Genomic DNA, 15,941 nt, shown 5'->3' with positions numbered 1-15,941 from the left:
CCACCTGGGTTACTTGCAACCCTACCCAAAAACTTAGCCAAATTGCAATTTCAACTCAGGGTGCCACAATTGCTTATTTGTTTATCAGTGAAATTTTCAATACAAAAGATCTGATAAGTAAACACAAAGGCAGGATACTGGGAGAGGGATGTACAGTGGGTTACAAAATCTAGTAATCAAAACCTTTCTATACTTAAGTAAGAAAATTGCAGAATAAAAAATGCCATGGGCCACACTGTATCCACTGCCTCAGGAGTTATTGTTATCCAGACCCTCTGGGTTTATTGTTAGCCCAGAGTGTCTGGTTCAGCTGTCACTTTCTCACTTCTAGAAGTGCTTCTCTGCTTCTCTGGAGATCCGATTTTGCCAGGCTCCCTGTAAGGCTAGGTTAAGCTATTTCTTGGAGGTAGGGAAAGTTCAGGCACTGTTGAGCTAGTATCACAGTCCAAAGGGAGCCAAGAAAGCTGCAGGGAAATCCCCTCCCCTTCCTTCCCTCCTGTGTCCTTCTCCTGTCTGTCCAGCCAACAACTTCCTGTGTGCTAGAGAACCAGCTGGACTTCTCTGAAATTCAGGCCAGCTTGGGGGTGATGTGACAGCATCATTCTTGGTTTCTCTTTGCTGGTCCTTTGCTTATGTTGCTGAAACTTCACTCTCGGATCTAACATTCAATTGAAGACTTTACCTCAGAGTCAGTTTTTGGTCTAAAGTTTTGTTTGTTTGTTTGGTGGGGTGGGAACCGATCTAAAGCAAAATCTAAAACAAAAATTGATACAAAAAAAGAAAGTGCCAGAAAGGAAGAAAGAAGGGACGGAGGAAGGGAGGGAGGGAGGCAGAGGGAGGGAGGGAGGAGAAAAGGGGGCGAAAAGACAATACTTTGGTATATATAAACATTAGTGCACATAAAACCACGATGAGATGCCATTTTCTTGCACATTAGTTTGGAAGAGGGAAAAGATAAATGTGTCTGTTGATGGGATTGAGTGAATCACACCATGTGAGGGTAGAGACTGGTAGAGCCTTCTTGCTTCATGGAGAGTGATGTGGCGGTGTTCAGTGTTTAGTCAGCAGTCTTCTATGTGCATCAGGTCATAAAGGTATACATGGGTATAATAGTGAAAATTAGTGAACAAATAAAGTAACCATTTAAAAAGGGCAGGACTTGAAAGATGAATGGTACACCCATTTTATAGAGTATTTCAGGGTCATCAGAAAGAGTAAGTTAAACTGAGTGAATCCAGGGAAGATAGCTCTGATATATTTTAAGGGAAGATAGCAATTATTCTATTTTTATGCAACCTAACTAATAAAACCCCTAAATGTATATTTATCTCTGTGCATATTTAAAAAGGGTTTACATTTTAAAATAAAGTTTATGAGGATACACCAAATAGTCTAAGTCTGTTTGCTTAAAAAGTAAGGTTGAATTTGCAGATAGCTGCTAACTTTTCCCTTGTGTGCCTCTTGTATGTTGATATACTGTAATATGTATTAAAAATAATTAGGTAATAGGTAGACAGTAAAATGGAAAAAAAAAAGAGGACAGATTTTTTTTCTGAAATAATTTAAAATGTATATAATCTAATTTTAATTGATCAATCCTAAGGAAATAAATTTAAGCTTTATCCAGAATTTCACATTGGATTTTTGTGAAAATATATATATATATATATATGTGTATATATATATATATATATATATATATATATATATATATAAATTCTGCTGGTTGATATCTATCACATCTTCATTAGACAAACTCTGTCATATTATACCTATATACCTTCTGAACATTATAGCATCCTGTGAACTCATTAAAAAAAGAACGAAATTTGTGAGTAAAGGATAGCTGCCTATTTGTTAATATTAAAAAAGCATCACCAATTAGTTTTCACACTCTGTTTTATTATACTATATAATAACAGTATGATAGATATACTTTCAATAATACGTATAAAGAAATGATATCACAAAATTTATTTAAATATTTAACTTTTATACACTTAGACTAGCATGTGGTTTCCATCAATTAAAAAGTGAGATCTCCCCCAAATTTTCCTTGTCCGTATGTTTTTATTACCATTGGAAGAAAATATTTTTTTAAAAAAATTAGTTTACTAGTACAAAGTGAACTGTTAGTTTCCTATTTTGTATGCATGTCATAAATCCTAAGTGAAAACCTAGATCAAATTGTTTTATTGTATGCCTTTCCTAGGCCAATGAGCCATTTCAGTATATTCGACATGCACTAAACAAATTTGCCCAGTTATCAGTTGTGTTTGCAGCAGACATGTTTTCTCTGTGTTGGCAGCGCTGGAGAGAGTCTTGTGTGAGGCTTCCCACAGTCAGCCAGATGTGTCTGTCAGTGGGGAGCTGTATATGTCTTTTCAACTTTATCTGTCACGTTTTGATTTGAACTCTTCAGAAATGAGTAGATATGGTGCCACTCCTTGAAGGATTCATGATATGAGTTTGAACTAGCAGGTTGAATAATGTTTTTCCCAACAAAAACATTGTAAAGAAAATCCCTTTGTAGGTAAACTTCTTATGGGACCTGTGACAGAAAACCAGAACCAAAGAAAGTAGAATATTCTGTCATGCTACCCTATTTTACCTTTGTGGCACCTGTCACAAAAATAATACAGTATTTTCACCTAAAAGGTTATATAATCTGTGTGAACTTATTAAGCACCTAATAGAAAGAAAAGAATGTCCACATCCGTCTTCCCCCACACTGTGTAAGTCATCAGAGAAAGATCCCAGATGCTCCCAACTGTTGTGAAAAGCTTGATTGTTCTGCTGTAAGCCCAGATGAAAGCACTCCTTTATTCCATGTTGCTCCTTCACCCTGCTCTGTAGTTCACCTTCAGAGATATGTGGGTGTTTGCATTAGAGGAAGCTAAAGAGCTCAACCCTTGACCAGGCCTTGCAAATACCTGATTGGTGTCTACATGGGCATCACCAACTGTGTGGATGCTTAGGTAAAACCCTTTTGTGTGTCCCCACAAGGAGTGCTGTGTAGAAACTAATGTCTTCAGTGCCTTTGTAGTCCAGACTCATCTCATCAGCTTAAGAGATGCCTTCCACACAACTGACAGACATATTGACAACTCACTGTGCCAGGGAACTGTGCAATGGTCCTAGAGATACAGGGGCTGAGCAGGAGCAGCCCCAAGGAGCTTGTTGCAAAGGAAAGTGAATACTAATGTGAACAGCAGGTTCCAAATAACAGTATTTCTCAGTAAATAATTGCTGCCTATTTGCTCACTGCTAAAGTCTTTCAATGTTTGCTGTGGTGCCAGTGAGATTTTGAATCCAGTTAGGATTAGCATTGACCAGAACCCTGACTTAGAACGTGATCTCATATGATTCTCCTCATATAAGAAAAGCCAGCTTGAGAGTTGTGAGGTAAAATTTCTGCTCTCACATCGGATCAGAGTTTGGGTTACTGTTGGAGAGGGTCACACATGCCCAGCTGATTGACAAGCCACTAATGTTCTCTGGAATTCTGGTATGCATTCTGTTTACCAAAGCATAATTGCTCATTGAAAACTTTACTTTTGCTTGGGGACTGGAGAATGACCCCATTTGAAGCTCTGGTCCTTCCAGAGGACCCATGTTCAATTCCCAGCAACACCATGACAGCAACCAAACATCTGTAACTCTAGTTCCAGAGGATCTGCCTCCCTCTTCTGGCCTCCATGGGTATGGCATGCACATGGTGCACAGACATACATGCAGGCCAAACACTCATACACATAAAATAAAAATAAAATCTCAAGAAACAAAAAAAGCTTAATGCTTTTGCTTAATGTTTCTCTTTTGTCTTGTAGGAATTTATTTTATCTGAAGATTATAACAAGATGACACCTGTGAAAAACTATCAAGGTAGGAGTCAAAGGACTGTTGTTAGCTGGCTCTAAAACTATTTCTTGGTAGTTTTCACTCTCACTAAGAACACTTAAATTACCTGGGGGAACACAAAGAGAAACCCTGGGAGGTCAGTATTATCCCACTTGTGAACTAAGTTGCAGAGGCCCGAAGAAACTGGGTTCCTTATTAGCCTGGTTCTACAAAGGTTAAGTGCAACCCAGGCTAGGTCATCGTGACTGCCAAGCTTGGTCCTTCTACACCATGCTTCCTTGGAATGGTATAGCAGGCTCAGGAAAAGTGGTGTCAGTCTCAGATGAGACTAATTTCATGTTTGGTAAAATGTTTTGCCTGTGTGCAGGGGTGGGGTGGGGGTGGGTTACAGTTTCTATTGCATCTTCAACATTGGCTTATTGGCCAAATTCATTCTGTCAATCGGGAGACATGTCTGCAAGAGACCTGTATCCAGACCAACAGTATCATGTCATCAGGGCTTTGGGTCTCTAAGACCTGGATATCATTTTATCCAGATATCTTTATCTTATTCATTCTTTGTGGTCACCCAGCATCCCATATGTGACCTCCAAAGATATTGTGCTATCAAGAGTTTGGAAGGTTCTAAGATACTGGATTCCTTAAGATACCTTCACACAGCATACAACTCTACTTTTAAAAATTCCTTCAGCACTTTAAGTATACTTTTCCATTGATCTCAGATCTATCACTACTTAATAATTTATGGTCTAATGTACTAACCCCTGGGTTATAGAATTTCAGTGATATTTTTATGTTTGACTTTTTAAAAATATGACTTTTATTTACAGTGTTTTTGTTTTATTAGCTCCTAGTTTCTATACCTTTTAAAATATTTATTTTTATTTCATGTGTTTGAGTGTTTTGTCTGCATGTAAGAGCACTGTGTGGGGCCTATGATGGTCAGAGAAGGCATTGAATTACCTGGAACTGGAGTTATAGGCAGCTGTGAATCACCACACAGGTGCTGGAAATCATACCTGGGTCTTCTCTAAACATACTAGGTGCTCCTAACCACTTAGCCATCTCCCTTGATGTTTTGTTTGTCTGTTCTGGTTTGGTTTTGAGACAGGCTTTCACTATATAGCCCAGGTTGGTCTCAGACCCTAGACTGAGGGAATAAGCATACACCACCCCACTTAGCTTTAGTTTTCTTTAAAAAATGTAAAAAGTGATGTTATTATCTCTTTCAGAATACTAGTCATGTTCCAAAGTTGTTGGCATTCTAATTTTTAAAAAAGTAAAATAAAATTAAAACTCTTCTGTCATAAAGAACCCTAAGAATTCATTTCTTATAGATCTCTACTAGAGAAAACATCAAAGAAAAATCTTCAGGAAGAAAGTAATGCCAATGGAAAATATGCATCTATTCAAAGAGTGAAGAACAACAAAATAGTAACTGAAATACAGTCTCCCAAAAGGATATTTGGTATTTAAAAATAACAACAACATAGAATTGATATCAGATATAAAATTAAAATGTGTAATGATATTTATAAAAGTAGACGATTGGGAAAAATAGAAATATATTGTTGTAAAGTTTTTCTGGTAAATTAGAGATACATACTGTTTACAATAAACAACTGTTACTGTGACAAACACAACTATTAATCAATGAAATAAAATGGAATTTAAAGATTATTTTCAGTCAGTAAAAATGACGGCCAAAGTAAGAGAAAAATGGAGAAAGAAAATGGGAAAAAAAAGAGAACAAATAGTAAGGGGATAGGTTTAAACCTAAAATATCAATGACACATTAAATATAAATAGGGTTAAACTAGTAATTAGAAATCAGCAATTTTAATTAAGTCCATTAAATAAGAATTTGAGATTCAAATATAACCTGTATACAAGATGCTGTCAATCATTTGAGAAACAAGTTGGTGGTAGAATGGTAGGAGTCGTACCATGAGAACACTAACTAAAGTGCAGCTCAGGTAACTTTATTAATATCAAAGCAGATTTCAGAGCAAAAGTGAAGGGCCAGTCCAGCAGAAGGCCATAATGAACCTTTTTGTTTCTGACATAGCTTTGAAATAAGGTTAAAAACGAACTGTTAGGGACAAGTGGCCACATACACAGTTGTAGTCAGAAATTAACTGATAGGACAGGCATGTAGGAGGTTGTCAAGGACAATTCAGTGCCTTTCCCAATGGTCATATATAGAAACTCCACTCACCTGAAACAAAATGCGCCCTATTTTGAAATGCTTGAAGAACTTCTGCTATGATGGAAACAATAAGGCAAGTCTTGATAAGTTTTAAAGGATTTAGACATATAATCTAAAAATGGGGTTAAAGTAAAGTTTGATGATGAGTAGACCCTTGAGAAATCCTAAACTATTTGGAAGGTAAATAATACACTTTAAAATAATTCATGGGTTAAAGAAGAAATCATAAAGCATTCTGAACCAAATAAAAATGAAAAGAAGGCTGCTGGTATTTATAGGATATGGCTGCTGCAGCTTCTAAAAGGAGATTGACAGCTCAAACATTGATGTCATAAAAGAAGCAAGGTCTCAAATCAATGACCTTTATTTATGCCATGGGGGGGGGGGAATTTTTTTTTTAAAAAAAGGAAAGTAGTAGTAGTAGTAATAATATTAATAATAATAATAAAACCCTAAGCTACCCAGAGGGAAGGGAAGACATTACAGCAATTCATGAGGTATAAAACAGATAGTACAGATCAGTCAGGGTCATCAAAGGCTATTTTTCTAAGTGATGAACTTGTAGCTAGACTAGCAAGCGGGAAGACATTGGAAATTATCAGTATCAGGAAAGAGTGACCTGACCCCTCCTTCAGAACTCCATGTGTGCACTGGTACGAAAACTTGTATTGGTCCTCTACAGCTGTGGTTTTGAACCTTTCTAATGCTTCAACCCTTTAATACAGTTCCTCATGTGGTAACCACAACCATAAAATTATTTTTGTTTTGTACTTCATAACTGTAATTTTGCTATTGTTATGGATTGTAATATAAATATTTGTGCTTTCTGATGATCTGAGATTCATTTGTCCTCTAAGGGTCATGATCCACAGGTTGAAAACAACTGCTCTAGAGCAACAGCACTGAGAGGATGAATAGATAAATGATAGGTAGGTAGATAGATAAATAGATAGCTATTGAATACACACACGCACGCGCGTGAGCACACACACACACATATATTACATATACATACATACATACATACATACATACATACATACATACATTGAGAGAGAGAAAGTGGGAGGGTGGATTTATTAGAATGACTAACAGGCTGTGGTCCAGCTTGTCCAACAATACTATCTACCAACAGGAGGTCCAAGAGTCCAGTAGTTGCTCAGTCCATGATGCTGGATGTCTCAGTTGGTCTTTATTATATGGCAGAATCCTGAAGGAGTGGGTTCTAATCGCAGTAAGGAATGGACTTGCTAACAAGAGAGAGCAAGCAGGCAAAGCGCAAAAGCTTCTTTCTTCCATTCCCTTTATACTCCTAGACCAAATGGTTTTACTGGTTATATTTTTTAAACATTAAGGAAGAAAATATGTGAAACTATAGGAAATCCTTTAGAAATGAGAAATGAAAGACTTCCCAACCCACTGTAAAAAGTCATAATTTCCTTATACTAATACTATACAAATCAATGTAAGAAACCTAGGATGCCATTCTCCATAAAAAACAGATGATACAAACACAAATTTCATCACATTCAGCAATATGTACAAAAGAATACATTATGGTCCGGTGAAGTTTATCTCAGGAATGTAGTATTGGAGTCATTTTAAAAACTAAATGGCAGCCAGGTGTAGTTATGAGCACCTTTAATCCCAGCACTCAGGAGGTAGAGAATCTCTGTGTTCTAGGCCAGTCTGATTCACATAAAAAGTTCCAAGATAGCTATGACTAAATAGAGAGACCCTGTCTCAACAAATGAACAAGTAAAACAAAACCACAAAAATTCAGTGTTGTGTTCCCCAAATAAGGGAAGTAAAGCTCAAACAAATAGTTGTGTATCCGTGGTCATGGCCGTATGACTACAGTAAGCCCAAGATGAAATTCCCTAGATGTGCATCATTAATTGAATGGACTGATGCAGTGAAGTATATGTATCTGAAGGCATATCACAGAACCCTCATGTAGATGGAAGTTTCTGTCCCGCCTGGTCCCACAGCCATTTAGTCCCAAATAAACACACAGAGGCTTATATTAATTATTGTTTGACCAATGGCTCAGGCTTCTTATTAGCTAGCTCTCTTTTAGTTATTAGCACATTTCTATTAATCTATGTATCTCCATGTGATCTTGGCTTGCTGGCGAATGCCTGACAGCCTACCTTCCTGATAGCTACATGGTGTCTCCTTGACTCTGCCTATTACCTGTCTCTATCCCTGTTGGATTTCCCACCTGGCTAAATCCTGCCTGTCAATTGGCTGAAACAGCTTTATTCATCAACCAATAAGAGAAACATATATTCACAGCATACAGAAGGACATCCCCCATCACCTTCAAAAGGAAATAACCAGCATGTTCCAGCATAGTAAATGCCCATCACTAAAGAACATGTTTTGAAGGAGTCCATGTACATGTGGTACTTACCACAATCAAATCTGTAGAGACTGAAAATGGAATAGTAGTTACCAAGAGCTGGGGAAGAAGGGAAGTTGAAAGTTAGTGTTTAATAGGCTCAGGATTTATGTTTGAAAAGATGTACAAGTTCTATAAAGATGATGGCTATTATATATTATCATGAATATTTTTAATTCTACAGAATGTATATTTAAGAGTGGTTAAAATGGTAAATTATATGTTACATTTTCTATAAAAAATGTAGACATTTTATGTATAAATTGCTTGATGAGATGCCTGAAGTTTAGTTGATTATGCCATAAATATTAATTCCTTTGGAAAAGTTACTCCAGGCTTAATGGCACATAACTAAGGTAGGAAAATTGTGCATTCAAGGCCAGTCTGGCTATATCAGGATAACATATCTCAAAAAATAAAACAAAAGTCAAATAAACCAGCCTTGAAAGTGATGTGGATAAACCAGAGTTGCTGATGGTAATATGACATGACATAGCCTCTTTCAAAAATGTTTCAAAGAGTTAAAACAGTTATCTTGTGAAACAGCATTTTTATTCATACTGTATAACTAGAGTTGAGTGTGTGTGTGTGTGTGTGTGTGTGTGTGTGTGTGTGTGTGTGTGACTTTCTGAGGCTGAAAGCATGATGGTAAGAAAGATGTTCTGCTAAGACTAGCATCCCTCTCTCCCTGGTTCCTACTCACCAAGCCAGATGCCAAGTCTGTGTTTTCCTATGAGTTTCTGAAGTTCAGTGATAAGTATCTGCCTTCCAAGAGTTTTCTTCCAAGAGTTCCTTCTTAGCCTCTGTGTTTTGAGTTTTTGAAATTTTGTTTCCTTTTTTGTTTTCCCACTGACAGCCAGTCACTAAGGGAACTGACTTACCACAAAAACCAAAGGTTTGCATTGCTCTGTGTGTGTGTGTGTGTGTGTGTGTGTGTGTGTGTGTGTGTGTGTGTGTGGGAGAGAGAGAGAGAGAGAGAGAGAGAGAGAGAGAGAGAGAGAGAGAGAGAGAGAGAGAGATATTCGGACACATACCTCACTCTTAGTCTCCTCAGTGACTAAGAGAATGTGCTAAATACCCTGAAGTTGGCAGATGGTTTTTTACCACAGTGGGACTTCAGACAGTCACTCACGTTTCTAAAGCTGCTTGGTAATCCAGGTGGAAAATCTACACTTCACCATACTCAGGTATACTCCTGCCTCATTAGACCACTAGCCAAGCTGCAGAGCGTGTCTTTGTTCGTTCTATTACCTGTGTTCATTGCCTGACATCACAAAGTAAGAAAGCAAAACTCTTCCTGCCTGAGTTTATTGAGTAACTGAGACTCATGAGATCTTAGCCACAACATTCAGAGTCACTACAACTCAGTTTACCCAGGTGAGCAACAGAGAGATGGATAGAAAGGATGAGCAGTCTCTTTTCACTCTGAAGTTATGCGATACCAAAATTCTAATAGGGTTGCCCTTGTCTGAGTAACCATAAGAATGCTCTCTCTTTCCCTCACATGTACCTACTTCTGCATAACAGATATTTCATTCATGTCTTAGATACTTTTTTTCTGTTACTGTGGTAAAATACTATGGCCAACTCAACTTATAAAACAAAGTATTTATTTGGGCTTGTAGTTCCAGAGGGAAAGCTCATGATGCAAAGCAGAGGCATGGAGGCAACAACAGCTGGAGTGATAGATGTCTTGTTCCACAAGCAGGAAGCAGAAAGATTCCACATAGGAATGGCAGGAGTCTTTGGAAATATCAAAGCCCATCCCCAGGGACAATCTCCCCCAACAAGGCCACACCTCTGAATCCTTCCTGAACAGTGCCACCAAATGAGGATCAAGCATTCCAATATATGAGCCTATTGAGGACTTTCTCCTTCAAATGACCACCATTCTCTTTTTTTATAATTCTCCAAACATTTGGGTTCAGGCAGGAAACTCAGAAATGTTATGAATTTTGAAATCAGATATCAACAACAGCAAAAGGACACTATTCCTTTCCTTTGGGGGAAGTGCACATAAACTGACCACCATGGCTGTGTTGCAAATGTCATTCCTAGTGTACCTTGTGGTCATAATGAACCAGTAGCCCTAGTATGCTTGGCCAGGCTTTGGGGTAGGGAGCTTCCCAAGACGGTAACTCTTGGATGGAAACAAGCAAGGGTATGAAGAGATAGATTGTAAATAAATAAGACAAGTGTCTAAAGAGAGCTGTTGTTTTGTCCTGTTGCTGGTGGCTTTGTCCTTCAGCCTCTTCTGGGATAGGGAAAAGGATGTAATGGTGTTTTTTGTTTTTTTTTTTTTTCTATCTTCTTTATCAGTCATTTTCTCATCTCTTGATTTTTTTTTTTTTTTTTTTTTCAGCACACCAGAGCAGAGTGACGATGGTCCTGTTTGTTCTGGAGCTGGAGTGGGTTCTGAGCACAGGTCAGGACAAGCAGTTCGCCTGGCACTGCTCTGAGAGTGGGCAGCGCCTGGGATGTTACCGTACCAGTGCTGTGGCCTCAGGCCTGCAGTATCCTTTGCTGGGCAAAGCCCTTTCTCCTTGATGCATGACATTTGGGACATGTTCATTGTTTTCTGTTTTTCCCTGTGTGAAAATGATACTCAGAGGCTCTCTTAGGTACAAGGTATTGGGAGTTCCCATGTGAACAGAGTGGAGTGAGGCAACATTGTTAAAGTAACAAGCCTGCCCACTGCCATGACACAGTTCTAACACCCAGACAGGACACAGTCTATGTGTGATCCTCAGTTGTCAGGACTGTGGTCCATGAACATACAACCATCATCAAAATATGTTTGGTTTTAATAGACAAGTCATTTCTCCTATAGGAGATCCATCATGAATCCCCATTGGTGCTTAGAGAGTGGGCCATTCATTTAGAAATATCTGGGGTGTGGGCAGTGGGATGGCTGAGCAGGCAGAAGTGCTTGCCACACAAGTGTAGAGTCTGAGTTCAGTCCCTAGAACTCATCCTGGAAGGAAACAGCTGGCTACTGGCAATTGTCCTCTTATGTCCTCATGCACCCTGTGGTACACACTAATTATAATTAAATTTTAAATATTTGTCAGACTACCAGGCCAAGGACCAGAGAGCTAGCTGTTTCTAGAAGGTACCCTGCAAACTTTGTTCCAGGCATGAAACCTTCTCAGAATCCATAGTGTGATATTCTTGTCTCCCAAGTTCAGTCCGTGTGCTTGGGGTGAGCACCTACTAATTCCAGGGAAGGCTCACTTCTTGCTGACTGGGCTCTGACAAGCCTAGCGTCAATTGGGCGACATATTTCTCCCAAAGCAAGGAGGAAAGTTCTCTTGTGTGAAAAAGTGGAATCCTCCAGTTTCTGACATGTGAGGCAGGGCATGGAAATCTACACCATCCATAGAAGCAGGATGATGTCTGCTTTGGGGTTTTATCTCTGTATTTACAAAGTGTCTAGTCAGTTGTCAGTCCTATGACAGTACATCACGAGCGATCTCCTTGCACCTGTGTGGTGGCGGGTACGTTTACGAGTACTCAGAGGCTAATGCTGCCTTTGTTTTCTCACTAGAAGGGCAAGAAGAAAGGATGAAAAAGACCATAGTGGAAGATTGTAAAGGCGGACAGTTTCCAAGACCAGAGACCAAGTTAGCAAGGAGAGGGTGCCTGTCCTTGACAGGGCAGCAGCACATGTACGTGTAAGAAATGACCTAGGCTTCAGATGAGCCAGCTGAAGCCTCGAAGGTGCCGCGCTGCCAGTGAGTAAGAAGGGGACAACTGTTCCTGAGGCTTTTCTGCCATGGGCTTCTGCTTTGTTCCCTTTGCTCATGGAGGCCAGCACTAATAGCATCCTGTGACTTACACTAGCACTGGCATCAGTATCACTGACCAGTATAATGGCGCATCTTCTATTTATCTTGTCTTGCGTAGCCAAACCAGGCAGTGTGTGCAAAGACACATATATGCCCCCAAGAAGATAACTTTTCAGACTATCTGAAAATGAAAAACAAAAATTACAATTAAACTCACCTTGACCATATTAACATTTGTTTAAGATTATAGCCACTAGTTCCAAAAGTCACCTTCATTTTGTGACTTTTCCAAAAGTCACAGGTTACTGGTTGTCTGAAGCTCGTGAGAGAGAGAGAGAGAGAGAGAGAGAGAGAGAGAGAGAGAGAGAGAGAGAGAGAGATGGAGGTATTACTAAATGTCACCCTGTGTAGTGAGATGTCTTCCTAAAAGTGTCATCGCTCAGGTGTATTCCCAATCAGGTCAAGAGTTCTGAAAATCCGTTAAGATTATCTTAGTTTCTTAATGGCGCACTTAACGTTAATATTGAGCACTCCAGCATCTAGACGTACTGTCATTTTATTTCAACTCCTTTCTAAGTCCCTGTTGAGACCATGACTTGGCTTGGGTTTTGTTTTTGATGGTGTTGTCTGTTGTTTGTTTTGAGATAGGATTTCTCTTTGTAGCCCTGGCTGTCCTGGAGCTCACTCACTCTCAGGGTGTCCTCAGGTATCTGCTTGCCTTTGCCACCATTCCTAGAAAAAATATTTTAGTGACACTTACCAATAACTCATATGTACTGTTGGTACTTCTGTCCCTTTTGCCACAGTATTCTGAAGCACATTTTAGACGCTAATGTCGTTTTATGTAAACACAGTTTTTGTTGTTTTTTTCAAGATGGGGTTTTTCTGTATAGATTTGGAGCCTGTCTTGGAACTAACTCTGTAGACCAGGCTGGCCTCAAACTAACTGAGATCCACCTGCCCCTGCCTCCCAAGTGCTGGGATTAAAGGCCTACACACCACCACCCAGCTTAAGCATACTTCATTATGAACCTCTAAAACTAAATATTTATTCATAATTACAAAGATATAGTTACCTCTAGAAATTAATAACATTTCATAGCTCTAAATCCTCTATTCAGCTTATGGTGCTTGCTTTGCAAGTCACTTTTTGTAAAATATCATCTAGATGTTGTCATGTAACCCAATTCCTCCTCTGGAACACTTGCCACTGTCTCCAGAAGCTTCTGATTTGCTCTCTAGATAGCCCTCATTCTAAACTGATCCCTCCACTTCCACTGACATCACGTACTTTGTTCACCTTCCTGCACCCTCAAGTCTGTGTACGTTCAGCCTTTTGTACTTCCTCATGGTGATGGTTCTGTGTCCTTCACCCTGAAAACTGGGTCGTCATCATCGTTATTCAATCAGAGCACAATTCATGACTCTGGGGACTAACCACTGGCTTGAGAGAGTAGAATCGGCAATGTAGCTCATTGATGGTGCATGACCATCATTTGTGAAACCCTGTGTTTGGTCACATGAACATACATAGATAGACACGGACAGACAGACACATACACACAATCCAGTATATGACTATTATTAGCCAAAGATGGGAGTTTTAATATTTAAAAATATCAATTATTGAAAACGTTAAATATATTACTTTTAAAAACCTAAACAAAAAAAAAAAAAGAAAGAAAGAAAGAAAGAAAGAAAGAAAGACAGAAAGAAAACGCTAAGAATTCCTAACAGTACAAAAAAAAAAGGATGGAAAGGAGAAAGTGAACTGTGCACATCATTGCTGGCTGCTTACTAACTGCATGCAGTGTGGTCAGCTGCCTCCTGCTCCCATCTCTGTCCTTTCCCTGCCATTCTGCACCATGTCCCCTGGAACTGGGAGTCACAGTAGACCCCTCCTAAATTGCTTTCATCAGATATTTTGTTACAATGAGATGAGACAAACAACTAATGCATGTAGTATGCCACTACCTCCCAAAATCCCTAGCATTCCTCTGGGCTCACTTTTGCTGTTGTACCTTGTGTGGTCTATGGATCTGAACAAATGTGTCCACCATTGTGTTGTCCTACAGAGCAATTTCACTGCCATAAAACTCCTTTATTCTGCAACACCAAAGACACTGCGTTCTTGTGTTGGAGCTCCCTTGCTGTATTAGTTTTCATTTCTGTTGCTGTGATAAAAGATGACAGAAGCAACTCAGGGCAGAAAGAGTTTGTCTTAGCTCACAGTTTCAGTTTACTGTGCTGTCCCGGCCTGACTGTGGATCTCTGCAAGTCTACTTTACTAAATAATTGTCTCAGGAACTGGAACTGATAAGAATTTCCATCATTAACCAGTAAGAGTGGCCTACTATACTGTAACCCCTCAAATGACAAGCTATACTAGAACCACCCAAATGGCATGTTTCATGTCAAATGGCTGCTTTCTTTCTGACGCCTACAATTCTGGAGAAATGGTTCATTGGTTATGAGTGCTTGCTATTCATCCATGTGCATTGAAGTTCAGATCTCAACACCAGCTGTCGAGGAGAGGGCTTACAGATGCTAGTAATCACAGCTCCAAGTGATGTGATGACTTCTGGCCTCCTCAGGTGTGCACATGCACACACTAACATAATAAAAGATACATAAAATTAGAAAATAAAAATCCTCCAAATTGAAAACAAAGTAAAATGGACTGTGTGTCATAAGTATCTGATTCTAGACCCCCTATTCTAGGCCATTTGTCTCTCTGTCAATACTCACACTTTAAAGAAATTCTGTAGGCCAGACATTTATTTAGCAGGCACCACCTCTAACAAGAGCAGTCACCATATTCAAAGGCAGGGATTTTGCACTCAGAAGTTCAGCAAACCTCCCAGGCAGACTACTTACTGAGATCAAGTCATAGCATCTCATCTGTACGTTCCTCACAAATTTACCACAGCAATAAGGGGAAAGATATATATATATATATATATATATATATAGATAGATAGATAGATAGATAGATATTCAGAATAACAAAAAACTCCAGATGAAGTATTTCACCTTCATTTGCAGATCACAGAAAGTAGGTCAAAGGTACACCTCACCCACATAAACCTCACAGAGTGATGGGGAAAGATACAGTATGTATGCTTGACTCAGAAGAGGTGTGAGCCCCACTCACCGGGCTACTTTCAGGGATGCACAGCTGAAGATGACTGAGCAGTGACTGGTCAGGCTACCACAAGGACCTCAGTACAGAGCACTGAGGAGTTGACAGTCAGCAGCAACAATGCCTGAGGAGCAGGAGCCAGCTATGATGTCACAGCAGCTGCAGGCTAGAACAGGAAGCCTTGAAACTTACGGTGCTGAAACAGTGTTTTCACTAAAGCATGTTTTAGCACTCCTCTCAAAAACAAAACAAAACAAAAGAAACTTCTATGGCATATTCTAATATCTAGTAGGTTTGCATGCTTTTTTTATTTTCAAAATATTACTGTATCCCCTTGCTTATTTTTCTTTATGGACTTTGGAAAGAACATGTCATGCTCCAGAAAACATGTTGATATTTTTATTGTGGTCATATTAAATGTATAAATTAATATAAGCGACAGCTTAGTCATGTTGCATCTGGCTGTCTAACAATATTGTACAGCCTTCATTTTCTTAAGTCCCCTTTCGTGTCATCCTGGACCTGTCTTCAAGTTCT

General features: G+C 39.2%; 1 protein-coding gene across 1 annotated transcript in view; it reads left to right on the top strand.

The window, feature by feature from the left end:
- The window catches only part of Wdfy2 (WD repeat and FYVE domain containing 2), a 131,222-nt gene that overhangs the window by 87,079 nt on the left and 28,202 nt on the right, over positions 1-15,941 (top strand). Inside the window, exons 4-5 of the mRNA XM_051195549.1 lie at positions 3,831-3,885; positions 10,837-10,987. Of these exons, the coding sequence (XP_051051506.1) occupies positions 3,831-3,885; positions 10,837-10,987 (206 nt within the window). The remainder of the gene's footprint in view (positions 1-3,830; positions 3,886-10,836; positions 10,988-15,941) is intronic.

The sequence above is a fragment of the Phodopus roborovskii genome, unplaced genomic scaffold (assembly GCF_943737965.1).
Source record: "Phodopus roborovskii unplaced genomic scaffold, PHOROB, whole genome shotgun sequence".
In the NCBI taxonomy this organism is placed as follows: domain Eukaryota; kingdom Metazoa; phylum Chordata; class Mammalia; order Rodentia; family Cricetidae; genus Phodopus; species Phodopus roborovskii.
The sequence above is the reverse complement of the archived record's forward strand: the minus strand, read 5'-3'. Positions and strand labels throughout refer to the sequence as shown.